The 15,683-nt window shown below is 44.5% G+C and overlaps 1 protein-coding gene across 2 annotated transcripts in view; it reads left to right on the forward strand.

Annotated features, from left to right (window-relative positions):
- PCGF6 (polycomb group ring finger 6) overlaps positions 1-15,683 on the forward strand; it is a 50,355-nt gene that overhangs the window by 2,587 nt on the left and 32,085 nt on the right. For both annotated transcript variants that reach the window (XM_065552569.1, XM_008179821.4), the window contains exons 2-6: positions 1,169-1,268; positions 3,715-3,811; positions 4,522-4,577; positions 8,892-8,951; positions 10,502-10,610. In XM_065552569.1, the coding sequence (XP_065408641.1) occupies positions 1,169-1,268; positions 3,715-3,811; positions 4,522-4,577; positions 8,892-8,951; positions 10,502-10,610 (422 nt within the window). The remainder of the gene's footprint in view (positions 1-1,168; positions 1,269-3,714; positions 3,812-4,521; positions 4,578-8,891; positions 8,952-10,501; positions 10,611-15,683) is intronic.

Here is a 15,683-nt window from a genome sequence, read left to right on the forward strand (position 1 = left end):
TCACAGCGGTCCCTTCTGGCTTTGGAATCGATGAGTGGAGAATTAATGCTATTTGACAAGAAAGATGGCAGAAGTGCAGGAGGGTAGAATGATGTTGTAGTGAAGGAAGTCTGAGTGACCATGAGACTTTCTTCAGAGACTTTCAGAGCCTGGGAATAAAACCAGAGAAAGCAGATATTGGGAGTATCCAAAGGTTGGTGAGATGGAATGAATCAGGATGGTGGAGAGTGCAGAAGGAATGGAGACATTGAACATCTTCATGAAAGAGAGGGAGGAAAGGGCAGAAAGTGGATATAAGGTTGAAAGTGTTTGAAAAGTTGTGGATAATGGTGGGTCAGAGGTCACAGAATGACTAGGTGCGGGCAAGGGGGCAGGTGAATGATGATGCAGGAGACTTGGACTAGATTGGAGGAGTTAGTTTATTTAAACATTACACCTTAAATTGTGAAGTACACTCTTGAAAAGTCTGCATTTCAGGATGGACACCCTACCAGTCCTATCAAGGAAAGGCATTTTGGCCAGAAAAGAGCTGGTGGGTTTGTTCCTCCCTGGCAAATGTGCTTTTTTAGTCAAAATCCAGTGCAGTATAATTGCAGTCCCTGCCTTAATATGTATTTATGTGAACCTAAATACATGTTGAAGCAAAAGGCCAGCACTGTCTCAGATTCAACTTGATTTAGTTGGGGATTGGTCCTGCTTTGAGCAGGGAGCTGGACTAGATGACCTCCTGAGGTCCTTCCAACCCTGATATTCTATGATTCAGGACTGAGGGCCATTACACAGTCTATTGCACACTCCTCAGATAAATATTTTAGCTTGCTACCAACCTGTACTTCATTAATACTGGTAAAGTGCCATATTCTCTGAGTTGTCCAGTACACCTGAAGAAGCTGTTTATAATTTGCATTTTAGAAGTGATTTGTGAAATACATTGAATTGCTGTGTTTGCAGAAAGGTCAATTCAGAAAAGTAGATGGGAACCTTTAGGAAGGAGCGGCATTTGAAATATTATTGCTGCTCAGGGCCATCCAGTGTAGATCCAGGTGCTGCATATTGACACACATCTTTCCATTCTTAATGTGGCTTGAGGTTGTGAGACTTCAGAAGCTGGAGTGAGAAATCTATTGCTTTAACCTGTGTTCTCAAACAATTTCAATTGTATTCATAGCGCATGATAAACCTGTCTGAGTTGACGCCTTACATCTTGTGTTCCATCTGCAAAGGTTATTTTATAGATGCCACCACCATTACAGAGTGTCTTCATACATGTGAGTATCGGTGTTAGCCTTTTTAAGAATTTAGTTTCAAATTTAGAGAGAGATCAGCTACCAAAACATCATGAGTGAGATTTTCATGTCCTCACAAATGGGAATTGCCTGTCTAAAATGACTGTATTTGCTGAAAGCAACAGAGAATCTTGTGGCACCTTTAAGACTAACAGATGTATTGGAGCATAAGCTTTCGTGGGTGAATGCCCACTTCGTCGGATGCATGTAAAGGAAATTTCCAGGGGCAGGTATAAATATGCTGGCAAGAATCAGTCTGGAGATAATGAGGTTAGTTCAACCAGGGAGGGTGAGGTGCTCTGCTAGCAGTTGAGGTGTGAACACCAAGGGAGGAGAAACTGTTTCTGTAGTTGGATAGCCATTCACAGTCTTTGTTTAATCCTGATCTGATGGTGTCAAATTTGCAAATGAACTGAAGCTCAGCAGTTTCTCTTTGGAGTCTTGTCCTGAAGTTTTTTTGCTGTAAGATGGCTACCTTTACATCTGCTATTGTGTGGCCAGGGAGGTTGAAGTGTTCTACAGGTTTTAGTATATTGCCATTCCTGATATCTGACTTGTGTCCATTTATCCTTTTACGTAGTGGAGTGAGAGAGGGGGAGAAGCAACCAGCTTAACTATAAAAGTTATTTATTGAATAATAGTGATAACTATACAAGGAGCCGGCTAAACCAACATCACAGTTACATTATTAAAGGTTACAAAAGTCATATATTGAAAACCTGAGGTAGAAAAGAAAACAGAGATTGAAAGAAGGGGATCTCACCACTTCCATGAGGCTTGAGCTGGTCGGGGTTCCCAGGTGATGGTGGTAGCTCAGGGTCCATAAACAAATCTAGTGTTCTGATGCATGGATCCAAACTCTGCATCAGTTCCACTGGGATTTCATCTTCTCCTGACTGATCATGCTGGGGGCTCTGCCTGTCTCCAGCACTCAGGACCCTGAGCTACCACCCTGATTGAACTAACCTCGTTATCTCCAGACTGATTCTTGCTAGCATATTTATACCTGCCCCTGGAAATTTCCATTATATGCATCCGACGAAGTGGGCATTCACCCATGAAAGCTTATGCTCCAATACATCTGTTAGTCTTAAAGGTGCCACAGGACTCTCTGTTGCTTTTTACAGTTCCAGACTAACACGGCTACCCCTCTGATACTTGTATTTGCTGCTTTATTCCTTACTCTGGACTGAGGGCTCTTGAGTATATCTGGGAGATCAACAGAAAGTTTTTGTCTGTAGCAGGCCCAGAAATGCCTGTTCAAGATTCCAGTATTTTCTGTCAGGATTGGCCAGAAGCTGTGGTTTATTTAAATAGGTCTGGTAGCGTGGTTGAGGATCGCACTTTATAATGTTCCAAACAGCCTTTCCTCAACCAAACCTGCTACTAGAGAGGTTCAACTTGTCTCACTGGGGAATAGAGCCATCCTTTTCTCAGCCAACTTCTGTTGCTGACAGAGGTCCATAAAAGCATAGAAATCAACTTATAAAATAATAGGCCAAAACTATTAGTAATTCACCACTAACTTGTAGCAGCCAATGAGGTTGTTTGCTGCTTGAAATACAAGGGAAAGCTGTACAATGCCTTGAAAAGAAGAATGGGTTAGGGCAGTGTCCCCTCTAATTTTTCCCACGCATGTGTGGAATGAATGTTTTTTTTATGTGCACCAATATGAAGGTAATGGGGGGGGGCGCTGAGGGTTGTGGGGGGAGAGGGATGAGGGGTTTAGGGTTGGGGTGCAGAGGGGGTGAGGGCCCCAGCTAGGGGTGCTGGCTCTGAGGTGGGACTGGGGATGACGGGTTTGGGGTGCAGGCTGCTCAGGGGCTACAGCATGGAGAGAGGACTCCCCCCAGCTCTCTTTTCCCGCAGCAGCAACTGGGCTTGGGGGTGGGGAAGAGGCACCTCTCCCCCAGCCATGGCAGGTCTGTTCCAGGGCTAGGTTGGGGACCAGGGGAGGAGCGCCTCTTCCCCGGCTGTGGCAAGTCCGGGGCAGGTACCTGTTGAGGCCGGGGGAGGGGTGCCTTGCCCCCGGCAAGTCCAGGGCAGGTCAGTATTGGGGCTGGGGGGAGGGGCGCCTGGCCGCGGCAGGTCCATGCTGGGGCCAGCGGGGAGAGGCATCTCTCCCCGCCGCAGCCCTGAGCCCCTGCGCAGCGCTTAATAGGCAGCTGCGCGGCCACACAGCTTAAAGAGAATTTAGGATTAGGGTTAAAAATTCACATCAAACTGATGCTGAGTTTAAATTCACTCTAATGTGAATGTGGCCAATATGTGAAAAGTTTACATAAAAAGTAACTTAATTAATTTTGCTTAATTTATTTTCATATACTTGCTGTTGTCTGAACATTGTCTCAAGCTAATTACTCCTGCATTATCTTCAGTAAACATTTGCTACATATAATGGGCTTTTCCATTTTTTTTTCCTGTACAGTCTGTAAAAGCTGCATAGTAAGACATTTTTACTACAGTAACAGATGTCCAAAATGCAACATTGTTGTACATCAGACACAACCTCTTTATAATATCAGGTAATAAGAGTATCTCAATTATTGGTATTACTGTATTTTCGTTTATTATTTTACTGTTACAGAAACACGGGTTTAAAACATTTTTATTTACCTGTAATATTTCGATCTTTGTGTTTGTTTAGAGTGACCTGTAATCATTGATTGTTGCAGCTGAAAGAACAGTTTAAAAGCTAATTCACTGTATGCCCTATACTCTTTTTGTTTATCTACATTGTATTTAGTTTTGTCTCTCGTCACTTTCATTTTCTGGTTCTTGGTCAGTAGCAAAATGCTGCTAATGATGATGAATCCAAACTTTGAAACTTAATCTTCCGTTTGGTTTTGTATAACTTTAACAAAATCTATATTGCGAGCCTAAGATACTTGAGGATAGCTTTGAAAATATACTGCAGATTTCTTCTTCCTTCTCTGAAGATGCATTTTCAGCTTAAGTGGTTTGTTTTCCTGAGATGCGATAGCCGGGAGCTGAACGCAGACAGAGTTCGGTGCTCTATCTGTCATTTTCCTGTTGGTGTGTACTGTGTTCAGCAATATATTTAGCTCCTCTACAAAAATGTTATGATTAATCTAAGTGTTTTTATATTGCACCCAAAAGATGTCAATATCTGTTACAATACGTTTTTTTAATGTATTAAATATTCAGCAGCTTATTGTGCGAATGTGTCCTGCCTAACTAAGGATCATTCCCTCTCTTTTTTTCTTCTTGTTAGGTTGGATCGACAGTTACAAGACATAGTGTATAAATTGGTTGTCAATCTGGAGGAGAGTAAGTCTGTTTTCACTTCATTACCACCCTGGTGTCCTAATGAATAGGAAGGACTTGAATGGACAAGCTGGTAGCCATTTTAATTCAAAACACTGTATTTCCGCATTTCGGCTCCTGAAAATGGTCAAACTTAAATGTTTTTTGTGAAAACTAGTTTTGCGTTGTCCATAAATCCTACTAGCCACACAGATTGGTGTTTGTCAGGCTGCTAAGATACTATTACACACAGTCCATGAAAACACTGAAACTTCTGTCCTCTGACATGATGTAGGTCACCCACTATAGTCACTATGATGGTGATGGTAATGACTAGGAGGGTGGTGAAGCACTGGAATGGGTTACCTAGGGAGGTGGTGGAATCTCCATCCTAAGAGGTTTTTAAGGCCTGGCTTGACAAAGCCCTGGCTGGGATGATTTAGTTGGGGTTGGTCCTGCTTTGAGCAGGGGGTTGGACTAGATGACTTCCTGAGGTCCCTTCCAACCCATATCTTCTATGATTCCATAATTAAGCTTTTATTGAGATTTGTAAAATCCTTGTATACCAGTTTTAAGTAATTGCATTTAATTTCCAGGCCTTCTGCACAAAACTTTGCACACTAACTCTCCGGGGACAATTGAATGTTCCATCATATCTTTTTCCTCACGGGTTTATTAACATTGGCAGAGGACAAATTTTAAAATGTTCCCTCTTCGAAATTTGGACCGCACAGTAACTTGTATGTGGATTTTTGTATTTGTTTTTTGTTTTGCTCCCTATATCTAAAGAACCACAGTTGCCACAAACTCCAGACATCATGTACACACCTGCACATTTTTAAATATAACAAACTAATTCCCCTAATTCATCATAATCTCATTTTAGTTCCAGCAAGAGTAGCTCCTGAAACAGCCTGGTTCTGTAAATTACTTCAATTTTCTAATGCTGTGAAGTCCCCTTTCCTGACTTACCAGATCGGCTCCAGGCCCCCTCCCCACTATCCTTGATCCTATGGAGCCAGTGAGCAGTTTGGGCAGCAGGGAGCATGGGGAATGAGCTGGGGTATGAGTAAGGAGAGCGGCTTAGGTTCCTGAGTGCACAAAGCATCATTGAAGTGGGAAGTACTTGAAGTGCTGTTTAGTCATATAGAAACCAGGTGTCATGATTTTGGAGTCGCTGTACCACTGACCCCCTGTGTGGTCTACTCTTAAGTTTCAGGCCTCTAGCTGTCACCTCTCTCTGGTGAGGGACTCACCTCCTTCTCACCAGGCATTTAGGCTGGCAACCCCCATTGCACTTCATTGTGTTTATCCCAGCAGGTCTGACTAGGAGTCCAGACCCTGCTCTTTGCCTTTTCTCCAATGCCACGGACCAGCGTGTGCTCGAGTTACCAGTAGCCAAACAGCTCTCTTAAAACAGAATACATTTATTTATGGACAAAAGCATACTGAGAAAACATACGATAAGGTCTAAACACATACTACATGTACCAGAAGTTGCTAGTCTCCCCCATGGGGGAGTCTGGCAGGTCAGTGTTGTTCCAACCCTTTAACAGGATTGGGTCCCTCTTTGGACAAAAGGTCAGGTGTGTTTGTTGAATCAAAAGAAAGGCCCCTCAGTCAGTTCAAGCTGCCCTTTCTCTGCATCCCTTGAAGCTGGTCTGAAACGGTATATCTAACACACACACTCTGGGGTGGTATTTGTCTGGAGCTCTTTACAGTCCCAAAGATGGCAGTCATCACTCCCTGCTGTTCTTAGTTTCTGGAGGAGTTACGGTAACTTTCTCCATGGAGAATACAGTCCCTAGCTCACAATGATACACAGAACCTTCGTAACATTAATACAGTAGTCTCCAGAGACACTACATGTGGTTGCAATATCTGTCACACTGAGGGCTTGTCTACTCTACAAAATTAAGTCAATTGGAGTTAAGTCGATATACAGCCACCACAGTAATTAAAGGGGTGGTTCATGTCCACACTTGCACCTTCTGTCAGCAGTGCGTGTCCAGCAACTGAAGTGGGGCTTTGTGGAACACTGACAGCTGGAGCCCGGCAACCCTGGGGCTGACAGCTTCAGCTGTAAGCACCGGGCTCACAGCTGGTCTCCCCAGCTGTTAGGCATGTGCCAGGCTCAGAGCTGGGCCCCCCTCCGCCCGACAGCTGAGCTTCCAGGTGCCGGATTCACAGCTCTGAGTCTGTCTCCCACCCCCTTGCTGATAGCCCCAGCTGTGAGCCTGCACTGAGCTCAACTTCACAGCAGGGAGCCTGCCAGGAGTGAAATTGACATTCTTGTCAGTTTCAGGGCTGCTATTATTTCACATTTTGGCGCCAATTGTCAGCCTGCAGGGAGCTCAGAGCTGGAGCCCCCTCCCCCTACCCTGGGGCTGTCAGCCCCATGTGGGGCTCGCAGCTGGAGCCCCCGGGCTCCAGGGCTGATAGCTGGAGCCAGAGAGAAAATGTGAAATAATAGCAGCTGTGAAACTGACAAGAATGTCAATTTCACTCCTGGTAGGCTCCCTGCGGTGAAATTGTACCCCTTGTGGCTCACCGCAGCCCTAGCCCTAGGGGGGAAGGGGAAGAGCATCTGCTGTGAGCCCTGCTGCTGCTTCCTGGTGAGGGATTTGGGACAAGGGGAGAGAGCTTGAGCTTGGGTGGCAGTTCTCCCCACCACCAAATCCCTCACCAGGAGGTGACAGCAAGGCTCTGGGCTGTCAGTGCCACAACGGGGAGAGGCTCACAGCTGTGAGCCTGTGCCCTGGGCTGTCAGCGCCGGGCGGGGCGGGCAAGGCTCCAGCTGTCAGCCCACTTGGGACTCATAGTCAGCAACTATTGTAAATAATGCAGTGTCTACACAGACACTGCACTGCCCTAACTACATCGACATAAGCTCTATGCCTCTTGTGAAGGTGGAGTTATTATGTCAGTGTAGCGGGCCACATAAACAGCATTGTAGTGTAGACACTGACATAATTAGGTCGATGTAAGCTGCCTTATGTCAACCTAACTCTGTAGTGTACCAAGCCTAACCTCCTTCTCACCTCATACCACCTGCCCAGCTTTGCTTTCCCACATTCATCTGAGTGCTGCTGTGAGGAACTGGATGTGTGCATTTTGGTTGGTCATGTTAGAACTGAAAGAGTACGTGCTGAAGAGTCTGAGAGTGTATTTGGTTGTTATGATGTTTGGGGGTAGTAAGGCATGTGAGTTGAGGCTGGTGTGGATATGAATGGCGGATTAGCTGATGATTTATAGAGTCCTGCGCAGATACACATTTATATCTGCAGCTGTAAATCAGTATCTGTGGAGCTGCAGGGCTCTACTGGGAACCACAGCAACGAAAAGAGCAGCACATGGGGCTGCCGCTCCCAGCAGCCATTGCTCGCTCTGGCAGCTCCTCCGGCATGGCTGTATCGCGCCCAGCCCAGCCCAGCCCTGCCCCAGACAGGAGACGCAGACCACTGCATGGAAGGGACTCCTGTCTGGGAGCATGCGAGCTGCTTGAACACATAAGCGTGACCATTGACAACTGTCGGTGAGCTTGATGTCCTCCCCAGTGGGCAGGGCTGCGAGTGGTACAGCCATGCCAGAGGAGCCTCTGGAGCGGGGTGCTGACTCTTGGGAGCAGTGGCCTGTCGTGCTGCTCAGTTTGCCACTGCGGTTCCCAGTAGAGCCCTGCAGCTCCACGGATATAAATTTGTATCCGCGCAGGGCTCTAGTGATTTATTGGCTGTTCAATGGGTGCCTTGATAAGGAATTCAGTTGAGCACTCTGAGCTATAAGCCAACAAAGGTGATGGTGTGGTGGGAATATAATAATTTTCAAGCATTGTCTGAATAAATGCATGTGACCATTTGCCATCTGGGTTATCTCTCTGGAATGCTTTGCACGCTAGTACGCATCATGGATGATCATCTACATCAGCTTGAAGTGCCATTAAAACATGAGCTCTTTTTGCATATCTACAATAACAAAAGTCCACAAACTTTTCAAAGCTGTTGGAGCAAAGTAACTGTTTCTCAGGTATGATTAAGATAAGGAATAATATGCAGCATTTGGTACAAAAATAAAGTATTCGGTGGCAATTTTCCAAGTCCTGGTTATATTCGTTAATAGACTCTACAGTACTAACTTGTTGCACATAATCTAATACAATTTGTCTCTAATATGAAACGCTAAGGGGGCTGCTGTCCCACAGATGCCTGGGAAGCCCCTATTAATGATAATTGGAATTGTTCCAATAAATTCTTTAAGCAGTTATTGGAAACTAGACTGCCAGGTATTGTATTTGCCAATGCTAACAAAGCCAAGCTTACAATGTATTTTGTATTTTTTCAGGAGAGAAAAAGCAGATGCATGATTTCTATAAAGAAAGAGGTCTCGAAGTACCCAAACCTGGTGAGTTTATAATTACTTTACTTTGGGGGAATAAGTACAGAATTACAAAAAGATAAAGTTTTAAGTATTTCCTAACGGTAGTCTTTCTTTTTGTAATAGTGGTTACCTATTGGAAGAAATGCCACAATGATCTGCAGTCTCAGTTTCAAGTTACTGAGATTTATTTTGAATGGTTTTGGTTTTGTGTGTGCATGTAAAAGCTATATCATGACCTTTTAGATATTTAATAAAAACTAGGGATGGTCTTACAATGTGAAAATGCAACAAATAACTCCCAGTACTACAGAGTTCAGAAATGCACGGTATTTTGTCTGTGACATACTAATTGCTACTCACTTGAATAATCTTCAGTCATTTATCAGTCAAGTCCTTTTAGCTTTCTCTGCTTGTTTCTCTGTACATAAAATGAAGATTATAGTGCTTCTCTACCTTTCTAGGGTATTATGAAGTTCAATGAACTAATCAGAGACCCAGCTAATGAAAAGAAAGGGTAAAAGTACAAAGTGTCTTTTCTGATACATTATTATTTTGCGAAGATTATGAAATAGATGTATAGAACACCTAGAAGATCATGATATGGTAGAATCTATCCAACACAGCATCTTCAAAAGAAAATTGTCCCTCACTAATCTATTGGAATTCTTTGACTATTTCAATAAAATAGTATGCGTAAGAACTGGTAGGCATAATTTATTTGGATTTGCAAAAGGCCTTTGACAAAGTGTCCGTCACGAGAAGCTACTAAAGAAAATAATTAGTCATGATATGTTCTGAGGCATAAGCCAACCTCCAGCTACTGGGCTTTAAGAGGAAATTTTTTGTGGGCATGATATTCTATAATTGCCCACTACAAGATTTCTTCCTTTAAGTAGCTGGTTCTGGCCCTTGTTTGAAATAGGATATTGGACAAGATAGATCATTGGTCTGATCCACTAAGGTAATTCCTATGAGAATGAACATAACTGAAAACATCTGAACAAATATACATCATCTTCTATGCTTCAGGATTTCCCAGTCAACGCCACCTCTTTGTTTTCAGGGTTTTAAACTCCTAGAGGTAGGGGCTGTTTTTATTTGTTGCGTGCTGTGCAGCAATAAGCACATTGTCGGCACTCAACAAATAATCTAAATTGTTGTTGGATTTCAGCCTGTCCCATTGCACAATGCATATTTTGTCTAGAACCAGGAAAGATGTATGTGTGGTGTGCGTTTTTTGTCTCATTAAGCATTAATTAAGGTAAGAAATAACTTAAATGATAAGATAATTAAATTATTATATAAGATCTTTAAGAAGCTGTTAGAAGTTGAAAGATACTTGTGTAAATGACTTTTATGTCCCATTGTGACATAAACCACTGTTCAGAGAGACAGTATGCTGTATGGTAGGAAAATACCATTATTGGCACTCAGACAAAATATGTAGTTTTTAGGAACTGAATTAATGAAAGTCATAGTTGAGCTGTGTGGTTATGCCTCATTGTTTGGCTTGTATATCACATACAGTGCACTTCAGCAGCTGATATATTTTTTGGTCACTTTGATTTCTTTAGCTGTCCCACAGCCAGTCCCTGTGAGCAGAGGAAGACCTCGGAAAGTCTTGGGATCAGTGTTTCGAATCCCACCAGAACTTGACGTCTCACTGCTTTTGGAGTTCATTGGGTGAGTCAAACAAAGACCTGCAGCAAGTTGTGTAAAACTGTAAGAAAGAGTGTGTGAAATGTGAACATCACACTTGGACTTTGGAATAACTGTAATGGGAGGGGTTTTTTTAAAAGTATCTGTCTGGTGGTGATGGCGTCCCCGGGGTGCAACCCGAGCCCTCTGTTCTGCCAACCTGGGTTGCTTCTTGCACTGTGATACAGATGTCAAGCTACAAACCTCTGACAGTCACTGCACTTACACAGCCATCCACAGGCAGGGACACGCCCAGCTGTGTTACATGAATGATCTCCCAGCCACTCATGGAACTATCAGTTTAGAGGCTCCAGCCAGTTCTCCCCAGCTCCCCAGTCTTGTACATCAGAACTCACAGAGTCATAGACTGTATCGTCTTGCACTGGTCCGAAGCCTGACCAGTGTAAGTTAATGGCTTAGTTCTTCACTTCTTCATAGGACAGTGGACATGCACCAGCCTTTGTAACCTAAGCTGAGATTTCCCAAGCACTTTTGACAAACTCACTGGTAAGGCTAAAACATTAAAATAAGTTTATTAACTATAGAAAGATGGATTTTAAGTGATTATAAGTGGTAGGCATAAAGGTCAGAGACAGTTACCTTAAAAAAAATTAAAAGTAAACACGCATTCTAAATCCCTAAACTTTTAGTCTAAGCAAGAGTTGAATCAAACAGTTTTTCTCACCCTGACAGATGTCACAATCAGGTTAGAGTTCCTCAATATACAGACTGGGCACCCTTCCAGCCTGGGACCAAACTCCCTCAGTTCAAAGTCTTTTGTCTTCCAGACATTCTTCCAGGTGTTGAGTTGGGGGGGAGGGGAGAGAGGCCAAGTTATGATTTCTCTCTTTTTTTATACCTTCTTCCAACTTGCTAGAAAGATCCTTGCTGTAATGTGTGTTAGTCCGCCCCCACGGCATACATGCCTTCTCCGAGAAGTCTCTAGGGTAGTGGATTATATGTTGATGAGCCATTAATGCCACCTGACTATTGATGGCTACTCCTTTGTTGTGACTGAAAGGCTGGTTGTGAGTGTTCCCAACCTCACAATATATTTCAGTAACACATCTAATAATATTTCATAACTTCACATACAATGATAGCACATATAATCCAACAGGATATTAATGTTCAACAGATCAAGCCTTTTAAAATGATACCTCACAAGGTATACTTTTATATGTTGTTTTCTTCCCATTTTAGAGATGATGGGTCGTTCCAGATAATTGATTGAGGCTGGGTCTCCCTTTCTCTCCCTCCCCCAAACCCTGTGGTTGGCAGGACAGAAATGAACTCATGGTGATGCTATGCTGCTACTCTGACACTGGCCATTCTGGGACTTTTCTCATAACTAGGAGATTGTGACTGTACGTCATTATGTGCCCTCTGCTTGCCACAAATGATATTGTATCCTAAAGATAAGTTACCAGGAAAGGCATCCAAAATGCAGGCTGGCACTCCTAAGTTTCCTAGGGAACAAAGAAATGATACAATATACACTGTGACTGCAATGCTAATGTTCTGGGCAGTGCAGTACGAAGCTAAATCAAGATATAGCACATAAAGATCAATCATCCGATTACAACAGTAAAGTGGCATCTCATTCAGACACTTGGCATCTGGGGTCCTACTCATGACTTGCCCTCCAGCAGCTCCCTTAGTTCAACACTGTAGACTTACCTGGCAGTCAAGTATCCCCAGTTTAACCCTCACGTGCGTGTACTGCTTTGAAGCGCAATGCAATTTTAAGAGAACCTCTCCATAGGGCACAGGCTTCTAAGCTTTGGGGCTAAAGGGCTGTTTTGTCAGCTTGCCAGGAACTTGAGGCCTACAAGTAATTTGCCTATGCAGGGCCAGACAAAGCAAGTGACAATTTGGTAACAAGGGAAGCATTTTTTTTGTAATATGTCTGACCCAAAACCAAGCAGGGCAGTGAGAGCTCCGTTTCTCAACAATTATTATAGGCAGGGCTAGTAGCACTGCCTATTATTAAGGCTGCCCGACACTATAAGACTCTGTTTTTAGTTACTTATAACTTTGCCAAAGCTAAATAATTTGAGAAGAAATTTTACATGCCAGGTGGTCAGGCTGATTTTTTTTTTATTAAGTTCAGCCAAAACAGTTCACCTGTTTCTGAGAACAAGGCTGGGGGAAATCTGTTTTTGCGCATGTTATAAAAATTCTTGGTACCATGTCTTTTTAAAGCGCTAGTGCCCTCATGAATCATAGAATATCAGGGTTGGAAGGGACCTCGGGAGGTATCTAGTCCAACCCCCTGCTCAGAGCAGGACCAATCCCCAGACAGATTTTTGCCCCAGATCCCTAAATGGCCCCCTCAAGGATTGAACTCACAATCCTGGGTTTAGCAGCCCAATGCTCAAACCACTGAGCTATCCCTCTCCCCCAGTGACTAGATGGGGGAAGAATAGGACTGGTTGGGCACAAAGACTGGGACTAAGGACCAGGTGAAGGGGAGAGACAGATCTGACAGGGGGCTGGGAGTGAAGGGGGATAACTGGGACTGGCTGGCCAAAGAGATTGAGATAGATAACCAGGGACAGAGGACACTAGGACAAGGAGCCAGGAAGGCAGGGGGATCCTACTAAAATTGGATTAGGAGACCAAGGAGGGAGACTGGGAGCCAGTGGTTGGGGAGGGAGAGCCAGGTCGAATGAGGAGCCAGGAGGCAAGAACTGGGACTGGCTGGGCAAGGACAGTGGGACTGTCTGAGGGGAGGAGAAGTGACTGGGACTCAGACAGCAAGCCCAGAAGGAGGATTGGCTGAGCAAGGAGATTGGTGCTGGGATGAGAAGCCTAAAGAGTGGAGATTGGATCAAGGACCCAAAGATGGGAAAGAGACAGCACTGAACTAGGGACAGGTCAGAGGGAACGAGACAGAAGGGGTAAAGCTTGCGGGGAGGGTGGGGGAAGGGTCAAATGGGCATAAGTGTTTGTGCCCACTTGACACTCCCTTCCAGAGTCTGGAATGGAACCGAAGATTCCTGAGTTTCACCATAGAATCATAGAAGATTAGTGTTGGAAGAGACCTCAGGAGGTCATCTAGTCCAACCCCCTGCTCAAAGCAGGGCCAACCTCAATTACATCATCCCAGCCAGGGCTTTGTCAAACTGGGCCTTAAAAACCTCTATGGATGGAGATTCCACCACTTCCCTACGTAACCCATTCCAGTGCTTCACCAGCCTCCTGGTGAAATAATTTTTCCTAATATCCAACTTAGACCTCCCCCACTGCAACTTGAGACCACTGCTCCTTGTTCTGTCATCTGCCACCACTGAGAACAGCCGAGCTCCATCCTCTTTGGAACCCGCCTTCAGGTAGTTGAAGGCTGCTATCAAATCCCCCCTCACTCTTCTTTTCTGCAGACTAAACAAGACCAGTTCCCTCAGCCTCTCCTCATAAACCATGTGTCCCAGCCCTCTAATCATTTTTGTTGCCCTCCGCTGGACTCTCTCCAATTTGTCCACATCCTTTCTGTAGTGGGGGGCCCAAAACTGGACGCAATACTCCAGGTGTGGCCTCACCAGTGCCGAATAGAGGGAAATAATCACTTCCCTCAATCTGCTGGCAATGCTCCTACTAATGCAGCCCAATATGCCGTTAGCCTTCTTGGCAACAAGGGCACACTGCTGACTCATATCCAGCTTCTCTTCAACTGTAATCCCCAGGTCCTTTTCTGCAGAACTGCCGCTTAGCCAATCAGTCCCCAGCCTATAGCAGTGCATGGGATTCTTCCATTCTAAGTGCAGGACTCTGCACTTGTCCTTGTTAAACCTCATCAGATTTCTTTTAGCCTAATCCTCATATTTGTCTAGGTCACTCTGGACCCTATCCCTACCCTCCAGCATATCTACCTCTCCCCCCAGTTTAGTGTCATCCGCAAATTTGCTGAGGATGCAATCCATCCCATCATCCAGATCATTAATGAAAATGTTGAAAAAACTGGCCCCAGGACCGACCACTGGGGATACTAGCTGCTAACTAGACATTGAGCCATTGATCACTACCTGCTGAGCCCGACGATCTAGCCAGCGTTCTATCCACCTTATAGTCCATTCATCCAATCCATACTTCTTTAACTTGCTGGCAAGAATACTGTGGGAGACCATATCAAAAGCTTTGCTAAAGTCAAGGTAGATCATGTCCACTGCTTTCCCCATATCCACAAAGCCAGTTATTTCATCATAGAAGGCAATCAGGTTGGTCAGACATGACTTGCTCTTGGTGAATCCATGTTGACTGTTCCTGCTTCGTGATTTTTCCAGGGACTGAGGTGAGGCTGACCGGTCTGTAGTTCCCTGGATTCTCCTTCTTCCCTTTTTTAAAGATGGGCACTATATTTGCCTTTTTTCAGTCGTCTGGGATCTCCTCCAATCGCCACAAGTTTTCAAAGATAATGGCCAATGACTCTGCAATCACATCAGGCAACTCCCTCAGCACCTGCGGATGCATTTCATCTGGCCCCATGGACTTGTGTACATCCAGCTTTTCTAAATAGTCCTTAACCTGTTCTTTCACCACTGAGGGCTGCTCACCACCTCCTCCCCATACTGTGCTGCCCAGTGCAGCAGTCTGGGAGCTGACCTTGTCTGTGAAGACCGAGGCAAAAAAAGCATTGAGTACTTCAGCTATTCCCACATCATCTGTCACCCCTATTCAGTAAAAAGAAGAACAGGAGTACTTGTGGCACCTTAGAGACTAACAAATTTATTAGAGCATAAGCTTTCGTGGACTACAGCCCACTTCTTCGTTATGCATCCGAAGAAGTGGGCTGTAGTCCACGAAAGCTTATGCTCTAATAAATTTGTTAGTCTCTAAGGTGCCACAAGTACTCCTGTTCTTCTTTTTGCGGATACAGACTAACACGGCTGCTACTCTGAAACCTATTCAGTAAGGGTCCCACACTTTCCCTGACATTGTTGCAAACATACCTGTAGAAACCCTTCTTGCTACCCTTCACATCCCTTGCTAGCTGCAACTCCAATTGTGCTTTGGCCTTCCTGATTACACCCCTGCATGCTCAAGCAATATTTTTATACT

Source organism: Chrysemys picta, chromosome 7 (assembly GCF_011386835.1).
Source record: "Chrysemys picta bellii isolate R12L10 chromosome 7, ASM1138683v2, whole genome shotgun sequence".
Taxonomy (NCBI): Eukaryota; Metazoa; Chordata; order Testudines; family Emydidae; genus Chrysemys; species Chrysemys picta.